The sequence below is a fragment of the Pan paniscus genome, chromosome 17 (assembly GCF_029289425.2).
Source record: "Pan paniscus chromosome 17, NHGRI_mPanPan1-v2.0_pri, whole genome shotgun sequence".
Lineage (NCBI taxonomy): Eukaryota > Metazoa > Chordata > Mammalia > Primates > Hominidae > Pan > Pan paniscus.
This window is the reverse complement of record NC_073266.2, coordinates 49,013,218-49,039,025: the sequence shown is the minus strand read 5'-3', so window position 1 is coordinate 49,039,025 and position 25,808 is coordinate 49,013,218. Positions and strand designations below refer to the sequence as shown.

General features: G+C 36.7%; 1 protein-coding gene across 3 annotated transcripts in view; it reads left to right on the top strand.

Moving 5' to 3' along the window:
* B4GALT6 (beta-1,4-galactosyltransferase 6) overlaps positions 1 to 24,253 on the top strand; it is a 66,186-nt gene extending 41,933 nt beyond the window's left edge. For all 3 annotated transcript variants that reach the window (XM_034943932.2, XM_008955719.5, XM_003830254.7), the window contains 6 exons: positions 972 to 1,096; positions 7,694 to 7,810; positions 15,297 to 15,484; positions 19,373 to 19,495; positions 20,107 to 20,208; positions 20,730 to 24,253. In XM_034943932.2, coding sequence (XP_034799823.1) covers positions 972 to 1,096; positions 7,694 to 7,810; positions 15,297 to 15,484; positions 19,373 to 19,495; positions 20,107 to 20,208; positions 20,730 to 20,877 — 803 coding nt within the window. In that variant the 3' untranslated portion in view covers positions 20,878 to 24,253. The remainder of the gene's footprint in view (positions 1 to 971; positions 1,097 to 7,693; positions 7,811 to 15,296; positions 15,485 to 19,372; positions 19,496 to 20,106; positions 20,209 to 20,729) is intronic.
* Positions 24,254 to 25,808: the final 1,555 nt, after the last annotated feature.

Genomic DNA, 25,808 nt, shown 5'->3' with positions numbered 1-25,808 from the left:
GCATTGCTTTGAAGGGATGTTAGTGATCATGCAGCTATTTTAATTCAGGGGGAGATAAAGAGGCTTCCTGATTCTTAGTTCTCTTTTGGGGTTAACGGAAGTGGTTTTCCATTCAAGATTCATTCCTGTTTCAATGGTATACATTAGAAAAGCTACTAGTAAGAACACCTCCAGTAACGTCATATATTTGTTAATTTGGAGAACGAGTGCCTGTTAGACCAGGAATACCTCAGAAGTGGTTTTTCAGTTTTGTATGCCAAGGGGCCTAGTATATGGTAAGTGCTCAGAATCAGTGCTTTGAATTGTGTTTGCAAATTCCCTCTCTTAAGAAATGTCAGTAGGTAACAGTAATAGTAGCTAACATTTGTTGGTTGTACCTAATGCCTGACACGGCATGTGATCCTTCACACAGATGCCCTTTCTTGGAATGGATACAACCACCTTGGGAGGCAGACATCACTGTCCTTTTTACAGGGGAGGAGGCTGAGGCACGGAGAGGTTAAATCATTTTCCCAATAGACAGAAGCTAGGAATCAGTTCCCAGCCAATCTGACTGCTTATTTCATTGTTAAGTACTGTGCCATTGTGTCCCCTGTGTTGAAAATGTTAAAATTAAAAATGGTATTAAAATATTTGAATAGTTGTTAAATTGCAGTGTTAAGTTATAATGACATGCAGACATTTTCCAAATAATACTAAATTATTCAATATATTACCCCAAAGCAAAAAGGTTTTTAAAAAGAATTTGATTTTCTTTGGCCGATTTACCAAACATAGTAGGGTGACCATATGTATTATCATTGAAACTAAAAGTGAAAGGGAGCGCTATTCATAATTTTGTGGTGGTAACAGGAGTAAACTGTATTGTCCTGGCAACTAAGATATGCCATCACCCTGCTGATTATTATTTGTTCTACTAGATCTTTGAGGCAAAAAATATTAAAACAATTCTTTACATTTTTAATTTCTAGGAGGATTCCTCAATGTCAATGTAAGCGAAGTCAGTTTTGATGAAATTCATCAACTCTTCTCCAAGGATTTAGATATTGAGCCAGGGGGTCATTGGAGGCCAAAAGACTGTAAACCCAGATGGAAGGTGAGGTAAATTCTTTTCATAAGCAATTTGATTGTTACTAAGCATTTGAGGAAAGAATGTGCTTGATTCAAAATACAGAGACAAATGTCTTTAAGTCTTGATAAATTTAAAACATCAAAAGTTTTGTCTTTAATGTTTACTATTTATAATTCAAATGTGATTTAAGTGTTATGTGTGAAGACTGTAAATGCACCTGTGTAGATACAAAATAGATGCTCGGTTCATTCTCTTTGAGTTCCTGGTAATAAATACGTGACTTGAGTTTGGCTTGGAAAATAGATTTTTTTGTTGTTCTGTTCTGTTTGGAAGAGAGGCTGTGAGTTCCCTGCCTCCTGCAGCTGTCCCTAATGATTACTGACACCTGCAAGCATAGCCTCACCAGTTTCTGAATTGTGAGAACTCACTGGGAGGATATTAATATCCCGATTTTCAGTTTGTTCTGACATTGGGGTCTTCAAGCTCTGTTTCTCAGAATCCAAGATTATAAAGAGGCTGCTCAGAGATCACTGTGGGACTTGAAAAGTTGGACTTTGGGCTCTTCTTGGCTTCAGAAGGCACAGCCCAAGCTTTCAGTCTTTTTGATATGTCAGAATTCTATTCAGTGTTTTGTTTGAAAAACTGTAAGGGGGTGGGTTTGCCTCTGCTGCTTTAAAAAAATTGAAAGCCATAATTTAAACCAGACTTGCCCTCAGAGCTGTGAAATTGGTTAACAAGTGCATATTCATCTAATGTTACTACGTTTGAGTAAGAAATAACATTTATGTAATTCCAGTGAAAACTACAACTGATAAATCAAGTGTTATTTCCTAAAGGATTGTGATATAACCTTGATCTGGAAACAGTTTCAGTTTTATCTTTTAAAACATTAGTATACTTCTGGAATATTTGTATTTTAACCTCCCCCCACCCCCCAAAAAACCACTAGTAGGAAGGAAAATCATATGCTGTTAAACTCATGAAAAAGACCCTCTGACTTCATCTACCATGAACTCTTCGTGTTTGAAGATGTGTATTATTTGTATCTGTATTCCCAACACAGAGCACATTGTCTTGTGTAAGGTAAGCACTAAACACAGTTTTGTTGAATTGACTCTATAAGGCAAATAAAAGCCTTTTTGGTCTTGTTACAAATGATTCAATAAATGGTCAGCTTTCTTATTGCCTTGAACAAGTTGTGAAGCTGCTTAAATGGATTCCAGTACCAATTTTAGCAAAACATTTAATTTTATAATTACCTTACACTATTTCCCAGATCAGATTCACTTAACAAATGAATCTCTTCATATTTCTTGATTGATTTTCCTCACATTTGTAGCTATATGAAATGCGGCCCAATTTACATACATTCCACCTTTTAAAAATAGCCTGGGCACATAAATTATTTTTAACACTTGGGTGCTGAGTGTGTATATTGAATGCTAATAGAAAAAGAAGCACACTCAGTCACCGAGGCTGTGGGATAGCATGGAGGTTGATGCTCAGATAGTTGTTTGTACAGAATATAGCACACCCCTCAGGTGTGCTCTGGGTAGCATACTAGTAGAACAGTTTAGGATAGGAAAAATGAAGTATTCTTCTCCTGTTTCCAGTGATCTATACCAGATGGATTTAAAATTTTTTGTTTGTTTTCTTCTCATTTTCCAGGAGACAGGTGTATCACATGAGTATTTCCTACTTAAAGATATTAGTAGACTGACTATAAACTACATATGATTCAGTAGGTAACAGTATGGAAAAGAGTTCCTGGGAACAAACTAATTCAGGGATCTAAGGTGCATACCTGTAATCCCAGCACTTTGGGAGGCTGAGGTGGGCAGATCACTTGAGGCCAGGAGTTTGAGACCAGCCTGGCCAACATGGTGAAACCTCATCCCTACTAAAAATACAAAAATTAGCCGGGCATGGTGGAACATGCCTGTAATCCCAGCTACTCCAGAGGCTGAGGCGTGAGATTTGCTTGAACCTGGGATGTGAAGGCTGCAGTGAGCCGAGATCGCACCACTGTGCTCTAGCCTGGGTGAGGGAGCAAGCTGTCTCAAAATAAATTATTTTATTTAGGAACTATATGATAATGCTGCTTTTATTTCAACTTTTAGCAAATCCTTCTCAGAATATAGTCTCTAGTTCAGAATTACACAACTACAGGTATGAAAGGAATTTTGGAGATGATTCAGAAGTGAGCTGTACTCATATAAATATTATATAACTATCATCTCACTAAATATTTAGTTAAATGGTTTCTCCCCCTACCCGTCCCTGCCCGCTTACTGATAATGTTCCATTCTCATATTGGAACAGTGGAGAGAGAGGGAAATAAGAAATAACTAGATTTCTGTTAAACATCTGTCATCAATTTGATTCTTAATATTTGAGGCCCCTTTTTTAAATGAGAAAAATACCAATGCAGTTAGTTGATGGCAAATTTATTAGAACTGAGATCTTTCAAAACTAGTAATTTTGGCTGGCCAACCTGTTGAGACCCCGTCTCTACTAAAAATACAAAAAATTAGCTGGGCGTGGTGGTGCAGGCTTGTAATCCCAGCTACTCGGGAGGCTGAGGCAGGAGAATTGCTTGAACCCGGGAGGCAGAGGTTGCAGTGAGCCAAGATCGTGCCCACTGCGCTCCAGACTGGGCAACACAAACAAACAAAAAACCACTAGTAATTTCAGCAATTCCTAGGTATTCCTGAATGCTGCAGGTTTAAGTAGAAGATCTGCGCAGGTTGGACACCTTCTGGGGCAAGCTTGTATCTAAAGAAGAACATGAGAATGCTATGCAGGTCATTAAAAGTGAAGTGTTTACCTGTGACATTGACTTTCCATTCAGATTTCAGATGGAGGGCTTGATGAACAACTTTGGTCTATAACTTCCAGGCTTAAAGAACCAGGCAGCTGCTTGATCTTCTTGTCTACCCAGAGGCCTGGAGTTTCATTTATAGTCCAATGTACCTCAAAGATGAGTCTTGGCCTCCCTGTTTCAGAACTACTTGAGGCATATGGTGAAAATGCTGATTTTTGGACAGGTGTGGTAGTTCAAACCCGTAATCCCAGTGCTTTGAAAGACTGTGGCAGAAGGATCACTTGAGCCCAGGAATTTTGAGGCTGCAGTGAGGTGTGATCACACCACTGTACTCCAGCCTGGGCTATAGAATGAGACTCCATCTCTAAAAGAAAAAAAATGCAGATTCTTGAACTCAGTCCTCAAACATTCTGATTCTATTGGTGGGAAGGAACAAGAACTTGCATTTTTAACCAAGTGCCTCCAGTTTGAGAACTGCTCCTGGAGGTACTGGAAATGAGGAGGAATAGGAAGATGAAACTAAAAACACTGAAGGAGAATGAGGGCTTACTAGCTTCTGCTTACTCAGTGGCAGATAACTAGATTCACCTTAAGGTTACCAAGCCTAAAGCCATGTCATTTAGGGACACTGTAGCTGGTGGTGTGGTGAAAATTTGAAAGCAGGACAGAAACTTGGTGGGAGAAATTGATGTGATACACATTTTTCTTGATGATCTCCTCATGGTGTATATAGGAGAAAATAAGCAAGGGAAAAAATGGTGCATATGTTCAGCAAGATTTGTGGTTTTAAAGTAGGAGCAAACTGAATGGAATAATTTTGCTTGATCAAGAGGTGGTGAGGAGAGATTCAGGAGGATGAAGTGTTGTTTTATCAGAAGATAATGACCAGATATTCTCCGTCTCCACTGGAGGTGTATCAGCAAGAGAGTGGCTCAAACAGCAAATTAGGGCACATGGAAGAATGTCCTGAAACAGGCTATTAAGCCTTAAAATAAATGATCACAGAACACTGAGATCTTTTCTAGACAAAAAAATTGTAAACTATGGAGGACATTCTTCCACAAACACAAGAACTGATGTGCCAGATGAACTTTTAAGATATTGTTTAGCTTTATTTTAATAAAAGCTTTGCCTTAGGTTTATCACATATTCACAATATTTAATAACCCTCTCATTAAAATTTGGACATCTATTTGCTGTTAGCACATTAGGTTAGCTTATTTGAATTTGCCAAGACACTGGTCATTTCTTTTATTACCGTCTCAGTTTCCTTATAAGATTAAAAAAAAAGAACACTTGATATTTAAATACTTCATTGAAGAGATTATTGTATTAGGAGCTAGAACTTTACCTTTTATTTATCCTTATATGTTCAGCTCATCACTCAGTCTAATTGTCTTTAATTAATATGCACTGTCTTTAATCGGGACTCTGTAGCCATTTAATAATTTCTTCCCTCAAATATCTGTAATTGGCCTTAACTGCTTTTACAGCTCATTGACATTATGTCATAGGTGGCCAACTCGTGGCCAAATTCAAAATCAAGAAGGGCAGGCTTGACTTATTAAGCTACATGTTGTCACATGGATATGCTTTAGGTAAGGTCAGTGGTGGGATATGTACTCACCATCTAACCTCTTGTGCTCCTTTTGCTTTTCATAGCACTTTCCCATCCTAAAAGTAAACCCCTGAGCTGGTTTGGCAGTTGTTTTGATTCGAGAATTCCTTGAATATGCCAGCCATTGGCGCTGAAGCCCAGCAGTAAGTCCCCCTCAGTATATAGTTCCAGTACAGTTGGCAGCCATTGTGCGGGGGCAGGAAGGAGGTCTTGGGTGTTGGGTCGGTATTGCTGGGGTAGCCTCATGGTCCTCAGGCTTCTGAGCCAAGAGAGACGTTATGGGGAAACCAAAAAGGAATGGGACCCAAAGTTGGGCTGGCAGGGGCACCAGACCTCTTTAGTTCCTACCATTTGCCAGATAGATATGCCGTGATTAATTATTATCATGAAAACATCAGCCTCATAGCAGCCATTGTCTCTTGTTTTTGCTATCCCATCAGCATTAAGGGAAAATGAATGGTGGAGTTCATAGTTTAGACATCTTCAATTTTACTAAATCATTTTTTGTTCTCTTTATAAATGAAACTGTTTGAATAATTTAAAAATTTCTGCCATCTATGATCCTGTAACGTAAAATACATGGTTAAATATTATTTTCGTTTGATGATATCTAATATCATGTCCTGATTTTAAAAGGATTAGGTGCAAAACTTAAGTATTCTCAATTATTTGCATTTATTCATTTATTAATAAACTTTGTTTGGTATAGGTAAAATTTTAGTAAATCATGGATTTAATATTATTTCACAATATTCTGTTACAACCAGTTTAGATTGTATATTTAAAAAATCCAGATTATAGAGTAACACAGAGGTATTTTGGTTAGATATACTTTCACTGTTGTGTTTTTTTGAAAATCTAATGATTTTGGAATTTATGATCTGTAGAAAACTTGCTTTAACTTCAATTTTATTAGAAAATTCACAATAATAATAAAGCTAGCTCAGCTAGGAAGTTGCTGAGAAAAGTAATTTTGAAAACACTTTAGGTTTTTCAAGGGCAAAATCTAAATTGTAAGATCTAGATTACATGACAAAGTTTGGATCCAAGAAATAGAGGATTTGAATTAGTGATGATTGATGATCATTCATTTATTCTTGTATTACACTAAAACATTTTATATAAATGGTGTTTTTAAGTGTTGGGTTTGAGAGTTCCATTAGATTTTTTATTTCATATTAGAAGAAAGATTAACGTACTAAGAAACTATTTTCATTTCCATATACATGTTTTTTCTTTTACTTTTTGTATGAGAACAAATTTCTCTGGTTGATAAAGGACAAATGTCTGTGCTGCTTACATCATCTTTTCTTGTTATGGTTTGTTACCAGTTTCATTTTAAACTGAATATTATCCTACCACTGAAATACATTTTAAAATGTATCAAAAACTTAATTCTGCATTTTGACTAAATGAAAAATATATTAATTATCAAACTTCATGTGTATTTTGGGACAATATCATGTATGATTGAGGTTTTTTGTATGCTGTGGCTGGAGTGTGAAGATTTTGGTTTCTATTATATTTCTGAAAATATCTCTAGGACAGAGAAACCATGTGTAAGATAATAGATATTCAAGTGAAATGTCTTTTAAATTCAATTCAAAATCCAGAAAGTTATTATTTAGGATCTACTCTAAAACCGAGACGTTACTCTTATGATACATTCCCCTCCCTTACTTTTCATGCCCAATTGATAGCCAAACCCTGCTAGCTTACCTCTTAGATGTGTTGAAAACCCATGTACTTCTTTTCTCCTTTATCCTCCTCTTAGTTTAAGCCACCATTACCTGTTTTCTCAACGACTGTACTAATTGCCTAACTAGCTCCCTGAGTCAATTTTTGGTCTTCTCCAGTCTGCCCTCCATATCGCCACCAAAGTAGTCTTTGCAGTCACCACATCTGATTTATCACTCTCAATTTCTCATGATGTTCATAGGTTAAAGACCGCAATCTTTAGAAAACCCTTCAGAGCCCCTTCTACCTCTCAGCTTTATAAGACCATAGCAGCATGCAGCAAGGGCTTTTTCCGTGTTTGCTTACTGTTGTATCTCTGATGAGGAAATTCATAAGGGCGTGGCTTTAAAACCATCAGAAGTTTTCAAGGATTGATTTTTATCCTTACCTCTAGGATGTGCTAGATATATTTATTTACATACATGACTATTTTGTTTTAAAGGTGGCAGTTCTCATTCCTTTCCGTAATCGCCATGAACATCTTCCAATTTTTTTCTTACATCTGATTCCAATGCTCCAGAAACAGCGGCTGGAATTTGCCTTTTATGTCATTGAACAGGTGAGAATACTTTTCATAGTGGTCACTAAGTATACTAGAATCTAAACTCTTAGATATGGTTAGATTAAACATATTTAGGATTAATAAGGTAAGTCTAATTCTTAGTTTAGTTTTTTTGAGACGGAGTCTTGCTGTGTTGCCCAGGCTGGAGTGCAGTGGCACGATCTCGGCTCACTGCAAGCTCCGCCTCCCAGGTTCACGCCATTCTCCTGCCTCAGCCTCCCAAGTAGCTGGGACTACAGGCACCCGCCACCACGCCCGGCTAATTTTTTATATTTTTAGTAGAGGCAGGGTTTCACCATGTTAGCCAGGATGGTCTTGATCTCCTGATCTCGTGATCCGCCCCACTCGGCCTCCCAAAGTGCTGGGATTACAGGTATGAGCCATTGTGCCCGGCCAAATTCTTAGTTTTACACTTGGGTGAAATTACATTTTGGATTGGGCCCATATATTTCTTTTATAATAATTGTAATTTGGTCAAATGACTTAATCAGCAATCATGTTTCACTTTAGTATGACAGCATCGTTATATTTTAATGATATTCTAAATATTGGATTGTCAATCTATGGTTTTTAAAATAACCGTACAGCTGATATTTACCTTACAGGATTAAATGTGTCTTTGGCTTGTAGTATTATTACTTTTTATGTTTTCATTAGGCTTATGATGTTTATTTTTGAAAACCTCTGTAAAGTTTCATTTAATTGAGAAACTTTATTTTCTAATTTAGGCTACTTGGCAGCATTTAGACTCATGTACAGACATCTGGACTCATAACTGGTACAACTCAAAGTTCTTTTCTAAATTATACCAAAGCACCCTACAGTTACCTCGGTTATATTCGCAGTGTTTAATTTGAAAAAACATTTCAGTTTATGACCCATGAATTTAACTACAGAAAAGGAAGGAAAGTTTTTTTTCTTTTTTTAACACAATAGCAAAGCATAGTTAATTCTCGATTGAGGATTTCTTTGTACTGTCGGGTAGTTGCTGGCTATCCCTGAAAATCAATATTGGATTAACTTTATTAGGTAATCAGAGACACCTGAATGACAGCCAGTTAGTAAACCTAAAAACAAAAAGTAGTATACATTAAACATTTTCTGTCCTGTTTTCAGTTTTTCATTTTCAAAGTCATCTTTCTTGGTAGAGGAACCTTGACTGTTTTTGTTGTAGGATACAGACCCAGCTCTACAGTTGGTAAGTAAATATGCATCCAGTGAACTGACAGGTCAAAAAAAAAAAAAAAAAAAGCATACACTGCATGGAAGACTAAACTATGTGATGCCCAAGATCCCTTCCAAATTTGAGATTCTATGATTCTTTTAGAAGAGATAACCAGGTGGAGAATGGAATTTTAAAATATCGTCAAAAAAAGCTTATTCGTTTTGTTTCTGAACAGATGCTATCAAAGCTGAATAAATCATAATTCTTTAACATATTTAAATAGAGTTGAAATGACCTTGACTTACTTTTTGTAGTCTTTGTTTAAAGGCTATAAAGTGTAAATATAAAGAAAGAATTTGGCCTGGCATGGTGGCTCACACCTGTAATCCCAGCACTTTGGGAGGCTGACGTGGGTGGACCACATGGTCAGGAGTTCAAGACCAGCCTGGCCAAGATGGTGAAACCTCGTCTCTACTAAAAATACAAAAATTAGCCGGGCATGGTGGCGGGCACCTGTAATCCCAGCTACTTGGGAGGCTGAGGCAGGGAAGTGCTTGAACCCAGGAGATGGAGGTTGCAGTGAGCCAAGATTGTGCCACTGCGCTTCAGCCTGGGCGGCAGAGCGAGACTGTATCTCAAAAAATAAAAATAAAAATAAAAATAAATTGAAAAAAAGAATTTAATTTTCTACATTATTTCTAAACATGGTTAGAGTGATGTTTTGGAAACCTAAAAAAGATCTGATAACACTTAAAGACCAGTTCTCCATGGCAGCTTGTATCACTTTTGGTATTGTCACCTCATATTTAAGTGTATGTGATAGATGGTAATTTTCTGTTAATGTATACTGACCTTTCCAATTGCTTTACATCATTGCCAGCACTTGGTATGGTTCGTCTTTTTGATTTTAGCCAGTGGGTCTGTGGTAGTATCTTATTTCCCTGATGATTAATGTTGATGATCTTTTCATGCACTTATTTGCTTCCCACATACCTTCTACAGTGAAGTTTCTGTTCAGATATTTTTCTCATATTTTAATTGGGTTGTCTTTGTTTTTACTGAGTTGTAAGAATTATTTATGTATTTTAAATACAAGTCTTTTGTAAGACATAAGTTTTGCAAATATAGTTTATGGCTTGCCTTTTTATTCTTTTGACTGTTTTTTGAAAAGTTTTAAATTTTGATGAAGTCCAATTTATTGATTTTTGTTTTTATAGCTTGGGCTTTTTGTATTATATTTGAGAAATTGTTCTGTATGATTTTCTCTTCTTCCAGAAGCTTAATAGTTTTAGCTCTTACACTTAGGCTAATCATTGAGTTAATCTTTAGATATGATATGAGCTAAGAGTGAAGTTTCGTTTAGTTGTTTCATCACCACTTGTTGCAAAGACTGTCTTCGCCATTGAGTTGCTTTAGCATCTTTGTTGAAAATCACTTAATATATACACGTCATATGTATGCAGGTCTTTTTCTGGTCTCTGCGTTCCATTGACTCTGCTTGTCAGTTTCTACTAAAAAGTCTGCTAGGCTTTATTTCCTTAGTTTTGAATAGGTAAGTAACAGTATAAATGATAGACAAAGTTACCTGGCTTGTATTATTAGATACTTTTCTCTTTTGATAGAAAATACTCAAAAAAAATTTTTTTTGAGACAGAGTCTCCCTCTGTCTCCCAGGCTGGAGTGCAATAGCACGATCTCAGCTCACTGCAACTTCTGCCTCCCAGGTTCAAGCGATTCTCCTGCCTCAGCCTCTCGAGTAGCTGGAATTACAGGCACCCACCATCATGCCTGGCTCATTTTTGGAAAATACTCAAATTTTTATTCCTAAAATGGTTATAGTTTCTCCAGTTCCTTTATTCTAAATCTGCCTTTTTGTTTTGTTTTGTTTTTTGTTTTGTTTCTCACTCTCAGCTTTTTACCTCTGCTTTTTCTCGGTGGAAATGCTTGGTATTTAATATAACATACCATACTTCTGTGTGTGTAAATCATTCTTTAAGTTTTGTGCCTTATGTACTTTTTAATGTAACAATCTGTACTGTGAAATGTGACTTGTTTTACCTAACAAGTGAAAATTCTTATCTACTTTCATGGAGCTGTAGTTGTAGATTTCTAGATCAGTTTTACTGATCTAGGAAAGTGCTAGTTTCCTTTGTGTAAACTTCAATTCCCCATAATGTGTGGAGAGGTGAGAGAGCTGTCTCTGGTTTTTTTTGTTTGTTTGTTTGTTTTGTGATGGAGTCTTGCTCTGTCGCCAGGCTGGAGTGCAGTGGTGTGATCTCGGCTCACTGCAACCTCTGCCTCCTGGGTTCAAGTGATTCTCGTGCCTCAGCCTCCCGAGTAACTGGGATTACAGGCATGTGCCACCACACCCAGCTAATTTTTGTATTTTTAGTAGAGACAGGGTTGGCCAGGATGGTCTCGATCTCCTGACCTTGTGATCCACCCGCCTTGGCCTCCCAAAGTGCTGGGACTACAGGCATGAGTCACTGCAGCCTGTCTCTGTTTTTAAAGGCATATTATCCTGAGAATTCAGCACCAGTTATTTGGTGTATGTGATGAAACAATCTTTGCAAGGCAACTAAGGTCTGCGTTTTTATTTTCAAACCTTTTAAGTCTTAATCTCAGGCTTTATCAATATTAATTCAGGACCGTGTATTTGATAGAGTGAGATTTTGAGCTAGAAACATCTTCACCATATTTGAAATAGAAAAGTAATTTTTCTGCTAGACAGGTACCCAAGGGAGTGCTAAGCAGTTGAAGAGCAGCTCAGGAATTCTAGTTAAATACGGAGGATGGACATGGCTTCACTGCTTCTTTCCAAACTCCTAAAATGAGAATGAAAGAAAAAAACTTTTGAAAAGTTATTAAACCTCAAGGACAGAAAGTCATGGGTGAGAGATTTTCACACGTTTCGGTTAAGTCAGGAAGCAGATGGAGTGCTGATGCCTAGCAGAACAGAGGATGTGCAAACCCACATGCTTGTAGAGGGTGATGTGACAAGACTAGAGTCAATTTGCTGGACACACCTCTGTCTCAGTGCAGAAGGTAGGCTGAAGCACTGCACTAAAGTAAGGAGATTGTTTAAAAGTTTGACTACAAAACAGCCACATTCCCAGTTGCTCATCTTTACTTGTACTGCCAGGTCATTACTCTGTTGTATCTTGTAGAAACTTTTTCCAGTTTATCCTGTGGAAAAAGTGTAGCAGGAAGCTGCTGAGAGTGCTGATGCACCTGTGTGGTAGGGCATAAAACCGGGGGGATTGAGTAAATCTGCATGCTGACCTTAGGGACCCCAGGCCTTTCCCCGTCTGGCCTTTTGAAGCCAACAGCCAGGTGTGAATCTCCCCACCCCTCCAGCTGTGGCAGGGCATAATGGTGTCTTCGCTAGAGAAATGAATTATCTCCAGGAAAAAGAGTCCAGATCTGATATTTGAAGGTCTCCAAAGGAAAAGGCCAGCCTGTCACTTTATCAGGTCCCTGCAGCCCGGTTTCATTTATTCAACAAAAGGGATATGGCAGTGAACAAACCAGACAAGTCCACTTCTTTTGCTGGCCCAGAAGGACCGGCAGTAGTAAATCATTCTGCAGTGTCTCCATGGCATTCAGGGTAGAGAGTGGTAAGGGCAGGTAGTGGTGCTCTTTTATGCAGAGCGTTTGGGGAAGGCCTCTCTGGGGAGGTGAGATCAGAGCATCCTGGAATGATGTAAAGGAGCACGCCATGCTGTTGTTGAGGCTGTGCACTCTGGAGAAGGCAGGAGAATACTTGGTGTGTTTGAGCAAAGAGGTCGATGTTGCCAGAGCAGCCGGCTGAGGAACATTCTGGGGAGGAAATCAGAGAAGCAAATAAGGAAGTGCAGGGTGAGGGCTTGGATTATCCTGTGTTAGGTAGATTAAGTCACTCCTCTACATAAAACCTTCAGATGACACTGGATAAAGTGATGTTTTAGAAACCGAAAGAAGGTCTGGTAACACTTGAAGACCAGTTCTCCATGCCAGCTTGTACCACTTTTGGTATTGTTACCTCATATTTCACATTTAAATGTATGTGATAGGTGGTAGTTTTATATTAATGTATGCTGACCTAATGTAAGTCTCTCCTCTGCTTAAACCCCCCCACTGCCTTCTGGAGGTTCTTAAGTAGAGGAGCAACTTAATTGCTGGTGTGTTCCTCTCGACGTCCACCTGCTTGTGTCTCTTCCTGCCAGGATCTCAGGGCTTTCATAGGCAAAGGATGAGGGATACTGGGAATTCTAGGAAAAATGACAAATGATTATGAATCAGAAACCTATGAACATTCTCAGCAATACTGGGAAATTTTTTTTTCCTGGAATTTTTTACCCAGCCAAAATGACAAATGTGAGAGTAGACTAATGGCATTTTCAGTCCTTAATTGGCTAAAAGTCTATTTTCCATGGGTCTTTACTTAGCAAGCTCTTGAAGAATGTGCCTCAGGAAATTGAGAAAGCCAAGGAAAAGGCGTGGGTGATTTAGGGAATGAAGACGACCCAGGTGATATTCACACATGGTCTGGAGAGGGCAAGGGAGAGTTGGGCTTGAGAGATGGAGAAAGAATTGATAGATGATTTGATGTGTTTGAATGATTACATCAATTATTAATAGGTGTAGGGCATATTTCTTGGGCCTTTAGTACAAAGTAATAATATAATAGTTATATAGAAAACTGTAGTTACTCCCAGTTTGCAAAAGAAAACAGTTTACTCAGCACTGAAGAAATATTAAATATTTACATAGTCCTAATAATGTAAAGTCTTGATTTAACCAAAAATTATGATAAAACTATATTGGGAGAATAGAGGTAGGGGCAGGAGGTGTGGTGGTTTAACTCCTCCACTACCATGATAAGAAGTCAAGAGACAGTGTCTTAAAGTGAAAGAAGCAAGAAATATCAGAACTCTCATTTCCTCAAAATATGTAGATAAATACCAGAATAAATGGGAAGAGTTGAAATGTATTGCTCTTGGATGGAGATGGATTAGATATGGAACTTCTTATTTCTTTTATAAGCCTTTGAGTATTATGTCCACATTTAATAAAACATTTAATAAAAACAATTTTTAAAACCTTAAAAGTAGTTTGTTAAAGCTGATGTTGATGTACTAGTCATAACATTATAATTTAACTCCCTTTTTATTTTATTTCACTGGTGAAAAAAGAGGCTGTAAAAAATAAAGTGACTTCTATTACCTCAAGTTAGTGCAAGGCCTAGGACTAAAAATTAGTAATTTTTCACTCTTGAGGCAGTGCTCTGATGATGACTACAATGTGTGTCTCATTTACTTCTATCATAATCCTTTTTTTTTAATATATTTTAGAAATGGTTTTGTTAAATGTTGCTAAAACACTGGTAAATGCTCTTTAATTTTCTTTATATGCAGAATGAAGGTTTTTTATTGCCGGTGCACCTTAATATATGTTCACTGATAAATAAAGGAAAATGGTTGTAATATAGGGAGTTGGGTTCTGTGTAAAAAAATTCTATTTTTTGTCCCTTAAAAATGCCCTTAATCTTTATCATAAGCAATAATAGAAACTATTTATTGCCCATGTACTTTAATGTATTTTCTGTAATAATAAAGGAAAATGGTTGTAATAAAGGAAGTTGGGCTTTGTGTAGTAAGTTCCAATTGTTTTTTGTCTAAAATGTTCTTGGTATTTATTATAAGCATTAATAATAGAAAGTTAGACCTCCTTGGTGTTGGTACTTTAGAGAAGGGTCACTGTTGAGTCACTTCCAGTTTCCTCTTCTCTTAGTCTTGACAGCATATGGAAAGCTCCACTAACAAAATAAAACCTATATTATTTTTAATGACTTTTTTTTTCTCGCCACAAGTAATCTATATCCTGATGTATTTGAAGTAGAGCAGAAATACAAATTATTTAAATGTGCTGATGTACCAATGGACTAGATACTGTTTTCTTCTATGTTATTGAATTATAAAATAATATAGTAAGTAAATTTAAACAGTGTATTTGAAAATCCTGAAGTATATTTATTATTTGTCTATTTCATTTGGGTCTAATTATTGTAATCATTTGATCATGATGCAACAAGTTTGAAAAATAATAGAAAAAAGTCAGATGGGGGCCGGGCGCGGTGGCTCACACCTGCAATCCCAGCACCTTGGGAGGCTGAGGTGGGTGGATCATGAGGTCAGTAGTTCGAGACCAGCCTGGCCAACATGGTGAAACCCCATCTCTACTAAAAATACCAAAAAAAAAAAAAAAAAAAAAAGAAAAAAGTCAGATGATGAAGTGTGAGTACATTTCTATTTTTTTCTCTCGGTCTGCTCCATGAAGACTGGCACACAACCTTTTAACCGTGCGATGCTTTTCAATGTGGGCTTCAAAGAGGCCATGAAAGACAGTGTCTGGGACTGTGTAATCTTCCACGATGTGGATCATCTACCTGAAAATGACCGGAACTATTACGGATGTGGAGAAATGCCACGTCATTTTGCTGCAAAGCTGGATAAATACATGTATATGTAAGTAGTGTGCACTATTCCTGATATTGTATGATATAATTGCACAGTCACAGCATTGAAATGGTAGCAGCGTTATGTCCCTAAATCTGAGAGAACTCAAGAACCCCAAGAATATCATCTTTAACTCCATCGTGTCCTCCTGGGGAGCCAGGACACAGAGTGGCTTTTCGTTCCCCTGGGTGCTTCCTTACACAGAGGTGTGAATGTGGTGTGGTGGGAAAGAGAGCCTGGTTTCTGCGGTCAAGCACACACAGATTTAAACTTGGATTCTCACACTTACAGTTCCAGGACTTATAGGTTAGTCACTTGCATCTCTGAAGGTGTATTCCTTGTTCACTGGGGTAATAGATTCCATCCATAGAGCTGCTGTGAGATCACATGTGCTCTGTGCCTGCTGTGTGGTAGGTGCATAACTCATCTTGACTCCTGCCTGCTCTCCCCCAGTGATGGTTTGGAGGGCCACAAAGCCCTCTCTTCTGCTGTTTATCTTCTTCCTAAGGTGTGCATTCTTGACCTGCCCTTTAATAATAAAAAAAACAAAAAACAAATCTTTTCCTTCTCTAATTGGAGATAATTTAAAATGTGAACAGTTATCAGAGCTGAGATAGTAACTTAAAAGGACGCAAAAGAATGCAAGTCTAATATGGGGAAAGGATCACAGTTTTCATTGGCCTAATGGGAGTAGAGAGAAAATAAAGCTGTTTGTTGCTTAGGGCACGAAGATGTTGCCTGTGTCACAATTTTGCCTGGTGCTAATCTAGAGTACAGAGAAGCAAAAAGTCTGACACAAGCAGGAAAAGAATGCTTGTTTCTTTCTTCTTCTTCCTCTTCCTCCTCCCCACTCCTCCTCCCCACTCCCGCTCCCCTCCTTCCCCCTCCCCGCTTCCGCTCCCCTTCTTCCTCCTCCCCACTCCCGCTCCCCTCCTTCCCCCTCCCCGCTTCCGCTCCCCTTCTTCCCCCTCCCCCCTTCTTCCTCTTCCTTCCTTCCTTCCTGCTTCTCCTTCTCCACCTCATCCTTCTCCTCCTCCTCCTTCCTTTTTTTTTGCTGGTCATTGTTATCATTAGAAAACCTTTTTCTTTATTACCTCTGTATCTGAACTTTGAATATGGGGTTACCTTGAAGAACGCCATCAAGGTTCACAATCTGGTTCTCTTTTTCTTTTTTTTTTTTTGAGACAGAGTCTCGCTTTTTCGCCCATGCTGGAGTGCAGTGGTGCGATCTCGGCTCACTGCAAGCTCTGCCTCCCGGGGTCACGCCATTCTCCTGCCTCAGCTTCCCGAGTAGCTGGGACTACAGGCGCCTGCCACCACGCCTGGCTAATTTTTTTGTATTTTTAGTAGAGACGAGGTTTCACTGTGTTAGCCAAGATAGTCTTGATCTCCTGACCTTGTGATCCACCCGCCTCGGCCTCCCAAAGTGCTGGGATTACAGGCATGAGCCACCGTGCCTGGCAACAATCTGGTTCTTACCACTTCTGGAAACTTGATTTCAGTCAGTTTGCTAGAATCACATTACATCCAGGGTAACCGATTTTCACAAAAAAAAAAAAACAAAAAACATAAAGGGCATATAAACTAAGAATTCTAAATTAATTTATTGTTAAATTCTAAATGAATTTCTTGTCTAAATAATTTGTTGTTAACTTGAAAATATCAATTTCTAATAAAATACAGTTGACCCTTGAGTAATGCAGGGGTTACAGTGGTGACCGCCTCCCCCAGCCACCGGAATGCAGTTGAAAATCTAGTATAACTTTTGACTCCCCAAAAGCTTAACTACTAATAGCCTACTGTTAGCCAAAAGCCTTACCAATAATATAAACAATTGAGTAACACATATTTTGTATGTTATATGTATTGTATACCATATTCTTACCATAAAGTAAGCTAGAGAAAAGATGTTATTAAGAAAATCATAAGGGAGGGAAAATATATTTACTGTCCATTAAGTGGAAGTGGATCATCCTGAAGGTCTTCATCCTCATCGTCCTCACGTGGAGTAGGCTAAGGAAGAGGAGGGGTTGGTCTTGGGGTCTCAAGGGTGGCAAGGTGCAAGAGTTGAAGATGGAAAAGGAGGCAGGAGAGGCACATTCTATGTAACTTTTATTGAAAAAGAAATTGTGTATCAGTGGACTTGTGCAGCTCAAACCTGTGTTGTTCAAGCGTCAGCTGTATTCATATCCATCTAGACTAGTCCCTGGATTGGTTAGGCATCTTGGACGTTTGTAGAGAAATTAGAATGTAGCTCTGGGAGAATGGCAGTAGATCAAGGCCTGGTCTGGGCAGTGCATAGACTTCAGCTGTGGGATGATGAAGCCTGGTGAAGCATCCCTGCCCCACAGTGATGGCCACACTACTGCTGACCAGAGAACTCAGACCCTCAGGTGTAGTGTCTCTCCCACTTTTACAGTGTAAGATAAACACTGCAAGAGTTTGACTTGTTGGGTTTTGTTTTCTCTTCTTTAGTTTATCTGTTATACCTTCATTTTACCTAATAACTTTCCATTATTCGTATAGCACAATTGATTATTTCCACTTAGAGCAGTAAATGGAATTGATAGGCTTGCTGATTTATACATGTCAATAAACACACAGACACATTTATTCATGTTTCCCTATCTGACGATCTCAGGTTTTTCCTAAACTACTAGCCTGGGCAAGAATAATCCATCTGATGTGGGAAGTACACGGTGCCAAGAATGCTTATTGGCCCTGTGGAACCCCCAGCTAGTCTTACTGTAATACCAGAACACTAAGCTCCCAAGTGTGAGCCTTGAGAGGTCTCAGGAGAGTATGGTTGTCTTTAGGATCAGTGTTGCTATTACCATCTTGGAGTACCTTTGACCTAGGATGAGGGCAAGACTGCTTTCTCCTACAACCCTAGGCTTCCATGAAGGAACCAGTCTTCCCTGGTCTGTGTGCCACACAAGACCCCAGCTGGCAAACAGCACGTCCTTCTCAGAATGTGAGGCGAGTGTCTAACAAAAAGCTCCCTCCTCTGAGACAGCTTTGCTGTGGTTGCAGCCAGGTTTCCCTCAGCTTGATTTTTGGGTGCTGTGCGTGGTCACGTTTTCTCTGCTCTGGCATCTGCTCCCCAGGGGCATGTTTCAGTCCATGGGAATATATTCAGGATTGCAGGTCTAGGGACGCTGCCTAAATGTCAGAAAGCCAATCTATACCTAAACACACAGTTTAGCTAAGTAAAAATGTAGTTTAGAAAAGTTTAAAAACATTGCATCGTTTGACACATTCCTTGGAGTATGAGTTAGGGAAGGGTAAGGAAAATAAAATCCAAATAAAAATATAGTTATTTCTGTAAATATCAATGCATTGAAAATGAATATATTTGTAAATATCCATGAATATTTTGAGAGTATAATTCCAACAGATAAGATCATTATAAAAGTAGGTAGCTAGAAAATTAAATGCTAGAATTGTCTTTTGTAATTGATATTTATCCTGCTCTGTGTAATAAATAATGCATTTATAATTCAGTTAATTTTTTAAGTGTTACTAGTTTAGGAACATCTGACATGCATTGACCATTATAAATATATTTAATCATGTTTACTTTTGTTGTGAAAATATGCAATTTTGGGGCACTGGGTTTTGAGCCTTACAGATTTTATTTTGAGTCTTATTTGTATACTAAATATTAAATTTAGGTTTCCATAAGTGCTGTACATTTAACATAACACATGTACATGTACTTGTTTCACTAGAATATAAAAATGTTTTATGTCTTGGTGTACTTTACATTTTCTAACATAATTGTCAATATAGAATATAAGGGCATATTTTGCAAAGCACACGAAAGACTGAAACCTTCATTTCACATGGGAAACTATTATGATTTTATTTTTAGAATACTGTGTCTTTCTTTTCTAGTCTTCCATATAAAGAATTTTTTGGTGGTGTAAGTGGGCTGACAGTGGAACAATTTAGAAAGATCAATGGTTTTCCTAATGCCTTCTGGGGATGGGGAGGAGAAGATGATGACCTTTGGAACAGGTATGTTGAGGTACAAATTGTTCACTAATAGAATTTTTATAAATCTTATTTATATTAGGTAAATTGTAGTACTTATCCATTCCAAGAAGATTCTTTGGGATGGGATATGTTTAAGGTTTCTAAACCCTATTTTATATTTCTCTTTTTTTTCATTAAGTCTGCTTTCTGAAATTATTGGCAGCATATAATTAGAGCAGCGGTCCCCAACTTTTTTGGCACCAGGGACCAGTCTCCTGGAAGATAATTTTTCCAAGGACCCAGGAGGATGGTTTCGGGAGGAAACCATTCCACCTCAGATCATCAGGCATTAGATTCTCATAAGGAGCATACAACCTAGATCCCTCACATGTGCAGTTTACAATAGGGTTTGTGTTCCTCTGAAAGTCTAATGCCATTCGCTGATCCGACAGGAGGTGGAGCTCAAGCAGTAATGATTGCTCACCTCCTGCTGTGCGGCCCAGTTTTTAACAGGCCATGGACCTATACTGGTTTGTGGCCCAGGGGTTGGGGAACCCTGGATTAGAGCATTCTTTTGTGTTTTAAAATTGAACTCATAACCCATTTTCATATTTTATTTCTCTATATTTTCATTTCCATATATGGCATTGTAGAGTTCACTATGCTGGATATAATGTAACCAGACCAGAGGGAGACTTAGGAAAATACAAGTCAATTCCTCATCACCATAGAGGTGAAGTCCAGTTTTTAGGACGGTAAGTTGAATGTCATCTTCAGATACCAAGGTTTCCAAAGCTGTTGAATAAATGAAAGGTAAATAAAAATGCATTGAACCCCAAAAAAGCTGCTGAAGGGAATTTTCATAATGGAAGGGAAGTATTTTTTGCTGAAGGGAATCTTTGCAAAAGGAAGCATTTTTGATGCTTGTTTTTAAGAGATATACGTATATATACATTAATAAATACACATATTTACATTAAAGAGCCCGGTTAACTATTTATGTAAAAGTATTTACGTAACATAAAGCATAATGTTTTATTTATTAAAGATGTCTAATTGTAAAAGTGCAAAATAATTTTTTCAGGTGGCATTTTTTGAGTAGTAAAATTGCTAATTTAGAATAATGGTTTAGAGATTCTTAAATTATGCACAAGAACCAGAAATTGTAAAGGGCATTAAGTGCTTTAATTATAAGATGACCTTGAACACAGTCCTTATCAGTTTTCCTTTTTGAACATGTTTTGTTGCTTTTTTGTTTTTTCCTCTAAAACTGTAGGTATAAATTACTAAGGTATTCCAAGGAGCGTCAGTACATCGATGGATTGAACAATTTAATATATAGGCCAAAAATACTGGTTGATAGGTTGTATACAAACATATCTGTAAACCTCATGCCAGAGTTAGCTCCAGTCGAAGACTATTAAAAGAAGTGGCTGTCGTGGCAAGGTAGACCACAATGCTGGATCATAAACTTGGAGCGCACTCTTAGTGGAGGTCAGTGATTGGCTGTGTCACAGTGCCCTTTTCTCTGAGAAGAGCCAGCAGTCCACAGTGTTTACAGAGTGGGACTATATACAGTCACCCTTCTCTCACCCGTCCTCCCTGCTCTGAGACACACCCCTGTGGCGAGCACCGCAGAAACGGGAAGCCACTACTTAAGATCGGAAGTTAAGAGAGCTCCCTCCGAAGAGAAAATTTTTATACTAAAATCTATAATTTAATTCAAGAGAATGCTTTTATTTCCGTTTAAACATATTTTGTATATATGTGATATAAATTAATGTGTGCAAATTGTTGAAAAATTAGATGTGTTGCAGTTTTGCATGTAATCGGTTATACCTTTATTGGACTTTTATAGACATTTTTTATTTGCATGAAAAAAAACTCACTAAATTTACATCACTAAACAAAGGTTAACCCTTGTGTGAAATGAAGGAACTGTCAATAATTGACAGCCAACTAATACAGTAAACTGTTATACTAGTTTTGAGCTTTAGACCTCAGCCTTTTGTGTGGAAGAAGTCATAGCTTTCTTAGGCTTTAAAGGAAAAGAAGAAAGGACTTAAATAGCTTTTCTTCCTACCGGGATTACCTATGTTTTTCCTTGCTTGCAATCTCATCTGATTTTGCTAGAAATCACAACCATATTGTTTATGCATATTGCATGAGTATTACCAAGAAAAATCTTAAAAGTTGTGATGTGACATGATATAAAGGATCTCTTTATGTTAAATGTCTTTCATGTACCTCTGGTGTGTCAGGGATTTTGTGCCTCAAAAAATGTTTCCAAGGTTGTGTGTTTATACTCTGTATTTTTTTTAAATTCACGGTGAACAGCACTTTTATTATTTCCAGTTCAGAAGAGCCAAAAAAAAGTATCTTCATTTAAAAAGAAATCAAGTCAGTTTTTTTAAAAGAATGATCTATGGAAGAAAACCCAATAGTACTTATAATATACAAATGAATTATACTATTAGATAAGAATTAAATATTCTATTTTTATGAAGATAAATACTTAGTAGATAAAAACAAATTTTAAGTTTAGTTCTCAGACGTAGAATTTCACTTTTGGAGGGGACCCTTGAATGTTAGTTTCATTCAAACTATATTTTGTTTTTTTCACTTTTAAGAGATTATATCTCTGGTGTTAATTACTAAAATTTTCTTTCTAAAAGTATAATTTAATAGAATTATCTTAAAATACATGATCAGTTATTCAGTGTGCTGATATTATAATGTCTTCTATATATAGTATCTAAAAGCATAATTTAATAGAATTATCTTAAAATACATGATGAGTTATTTGGTGCACTGATGCCATAATGTCTTCTATATGTAATATCTTACATGTTTGCATGAGTGTCAGGGCTTTATCCAGTTATCTTCATATGACTGTTCTCTGAAAAAAGGTCTTACTACCTGATATCAAGTACATATCTTAATTTTGGATGAATTTTTCCACAGTAAAGCCAAACAGTATTATTTTTTGAAAATTAGCAATTATAAAGATTCTTTAAAATATCTTGATATTTTCACAAATTTTAAACAAAAAATTAAATATCTATAAAGTGAATGTTCAACAACAATGATGAGCAATAGAAATCTATATATGAGAAACGTTTGGATAATATTTGCCTCAAGGATTGTTTACCTAAAACAGAACTATGGTTATTTATCTCAGATTGTAAGTTTTATTTTGAAGTGTCATTTTTATGGCAATATTGATAACACAAATGACCACAAACTAAATCATAAAATAATTGAATCCTTACATTTTGAGAAAATGAATAGCTTCTCTGTTATGATACCAAACAAAATATTTTCATATTTATTTCTTAGAACTATTTCCAAAATATTTATATTTCAGTTTTTTTATGGTACTCGATGAAAAATCAAACCTTCTGAAAATTATATATTTGTACTTCATTTGTGTATTAGTTCATTTTCTGTTTCTATTACATAATTTTTAAAGTCAGTGAAAGAGATTGAGGATGTTAACATTTGTTGATCAATGTGGAGCTGTCCACATTCGGTATCTTTTCATTTTTATATATATTTTACAGTTTCAAGAAAACTTAGTACTACTAGTATCTGCCTTATTTTCTTAAGTCTGATGTTAATTTTTGTTTCAGGAGTGAGATATAAACATTTTCCTTTTTTTCAGTTTTGAAATATGGTTTGTCATCCTGTGAAAACCACCTAGTTTGCTTTTTGTTTGTTTGTTTTGCTTTTTTAGTGTAGACCTAAAATTATTTTTGCCTATAAACAGTGAACTTAATATGTTTCTTTAAGAGTGACAGAGCTGTCCCCGTTTATCTTCATTGTATTAATTATTACATAAAGATTAACAAATACATTGCAAATGCAAATTATAGGATGTTTGGAGGATTTATTAATGAGCATATATTGATTGCCTATTCCATATCCAGTGCAATGCTAGGTATGTCTATGGAAGGAGTATTATTACTTCATTTCTAAACAAGTGAAGTCAAGCAAATTGAGATCTTTCTGAAATTATGAAGACATCTTCTGATAACTTATCTGTTGTATTTCCTAGTCTCAAAGTCAAGAAACCCGTATATGTGGACCTAGGGCTAATAGGAGGTCCCTATGGCACTAACTGGGAAAATTACATGGTGCTTTTCAACTACAGAAAGAAGTAATGACTAATGGGCCTGTCTGTAGAGAAGAAAAGGAGAAGAGTACACATTTGCTGGAACTATATATAATTCACAGTGGAGATAGTTAATTCTTTGCCAAAACTAGGGTTTTATGAGTATTTTTTAAATCTACATTTAAGTTTTTGTTTTTGTGAAAAGTTATTCAGTAAGAAAACTTTATAATATTAAGTAGATACAGTTATGTATTAAAAATTTCCTTATATACCCTTTTGCCAGCCAAGATACTGATATTTTAAAACAAAATGGAAAAATGTCCAATACAATATTCTCTTTCTGGAGGCTTCCTACAAGTGAAAGCAGATTTTGTCATTTTATTTGGCCTTTGCTTGTCTTTGATATATTTCTTTATGTGTTTTTCAAATACATACTGTTGTAGATTTATTGTCTTGTATTTGCAAGTATGCCGGTTGAGAGAACTAAAATGGTTATAGTATTGTTTATCAGAAAGAGGAAGTGTACTTAAGATTATTTTATTTATTTAGATGAAAGGCTTCTACATAAATGCACTGAAATAAATGCTAGTAATTTCTTGTATCCCACTTTTCTTCTTTTTTTGCTTCTCATGGAAATGTTTGTACTTTTTTATCATTGTCTTTTATGAAATATAATGTTCTAAAGACTTTGTGTGAAGATGTAATTATTTTCCTCTCAGGAACTTTTTTGGGTTACCTGGGATTTTTGTTTGTTTGTTATCCTAAATTTTAAATGAATTATTGATGAATATCTTGGTTGACAATAGGGTTGCAATATAAGCATAAGGTAACCACAGCTTAAATACAGGTGGAGATCACCTTATTCCTTTTATCTCAAAAAGTAGTATTTAAGTATTTTTCGTTAGTACAACAATTAGTAATCTATTATATCAAGATAAATATTTAAGAATTCATTTTAGCATAAATTTTCTTTTTCCTGCACAACTTCAATAAACTAAGCTGGTGTGTTATGCTCAATTTACTACTTGTTTTTCAGGTATCGATGATTTTTAAGGCAAAGAGCCAAATCTCAAAGATACCTAGGGACTAGATTTGTATTTGAGACTAGATTGTAAGATCATGAGTTTTATCAACTTACTATTTGTGAAATGAGTTGTAATTACTCTATGTATAATATGATCTATAGGGATATTGTCACTGCATGTCACAACTAAAACCAATCATTAAAATCATAATCATTTAAAGCCGTGAAATTTAGTCAGCTTAGTCTGCCCCACTATGGTACTAATGTGCCCTCTGGTGAAAACATAGTAACTCCATTTAATGATCATATATATATGTGTGTGTGTATGTGTGTGTATATATGATCATATATACCTCCTTGATATTCTGTATATATACACACACACACTGTACACACACACACTTTTTGTGCTATCTTTAGACAAAGATTTAAGGTGGTTGGGTATGTTCTGGACCAAAATTTTATTTAGAGAAGTCTGTTCTTAAGGAGCATGTACTGTATTGCTCTTGATTTAAGCGACTTCAGAAAAGTGATTTGCCACTCAACTATACAATGAAAAGAAAAAAAAAACGGTGTGAAAAATAAAACTTGCATCTTTCTCAACACATTCCGCTAACAGATTTTGGTTGCATGCCCTTGCTAATACAATCTTCCCAATTTTATCAGTTTAAGTATGTGCTCTGGAGGATCTTGAGAGGTATCAGACATTACCTACCCTCAAGGAGTTTACATCCTCTCTGTGTAAAACTGATGTAGCAGAAATAACTGAAGAATCACATGCTATCAAATGAGGGGCTCATTTCTGTCCTTTGCAAACGTTGATTGTCTGTTTAACTAATTGAGCATCTTTGCAGGAGCAGCTTTTCTTCAGCACGTATTTCTCAGCTGTAAACATGTACCTCAGAAGGAGATGTTGAGATAATTGTTCTTCTGCAATAGACCTTAAAAATTGATTTTGCATAAGGTGGGCTCTGTGGAAGGTGGGGGTTATAAGCAAATAGTGTAGAATTTTTACTTATAACTTAGACTGATCTGAGTTTGAATCCAGGGGTCCTCTGCCATTGTCTGTGAAACATTAACACATTTTCAAACGTCTGTTGTCCTCAGTTTCCTGTTCTCTCAATCAAGGATGATGTGCTACCCGAGGATAATTGAAATGATTAAAAATAAGCTAACTGTAGTAGAGCACTGAGTGCCACTGTGTCAGTACCTGACAC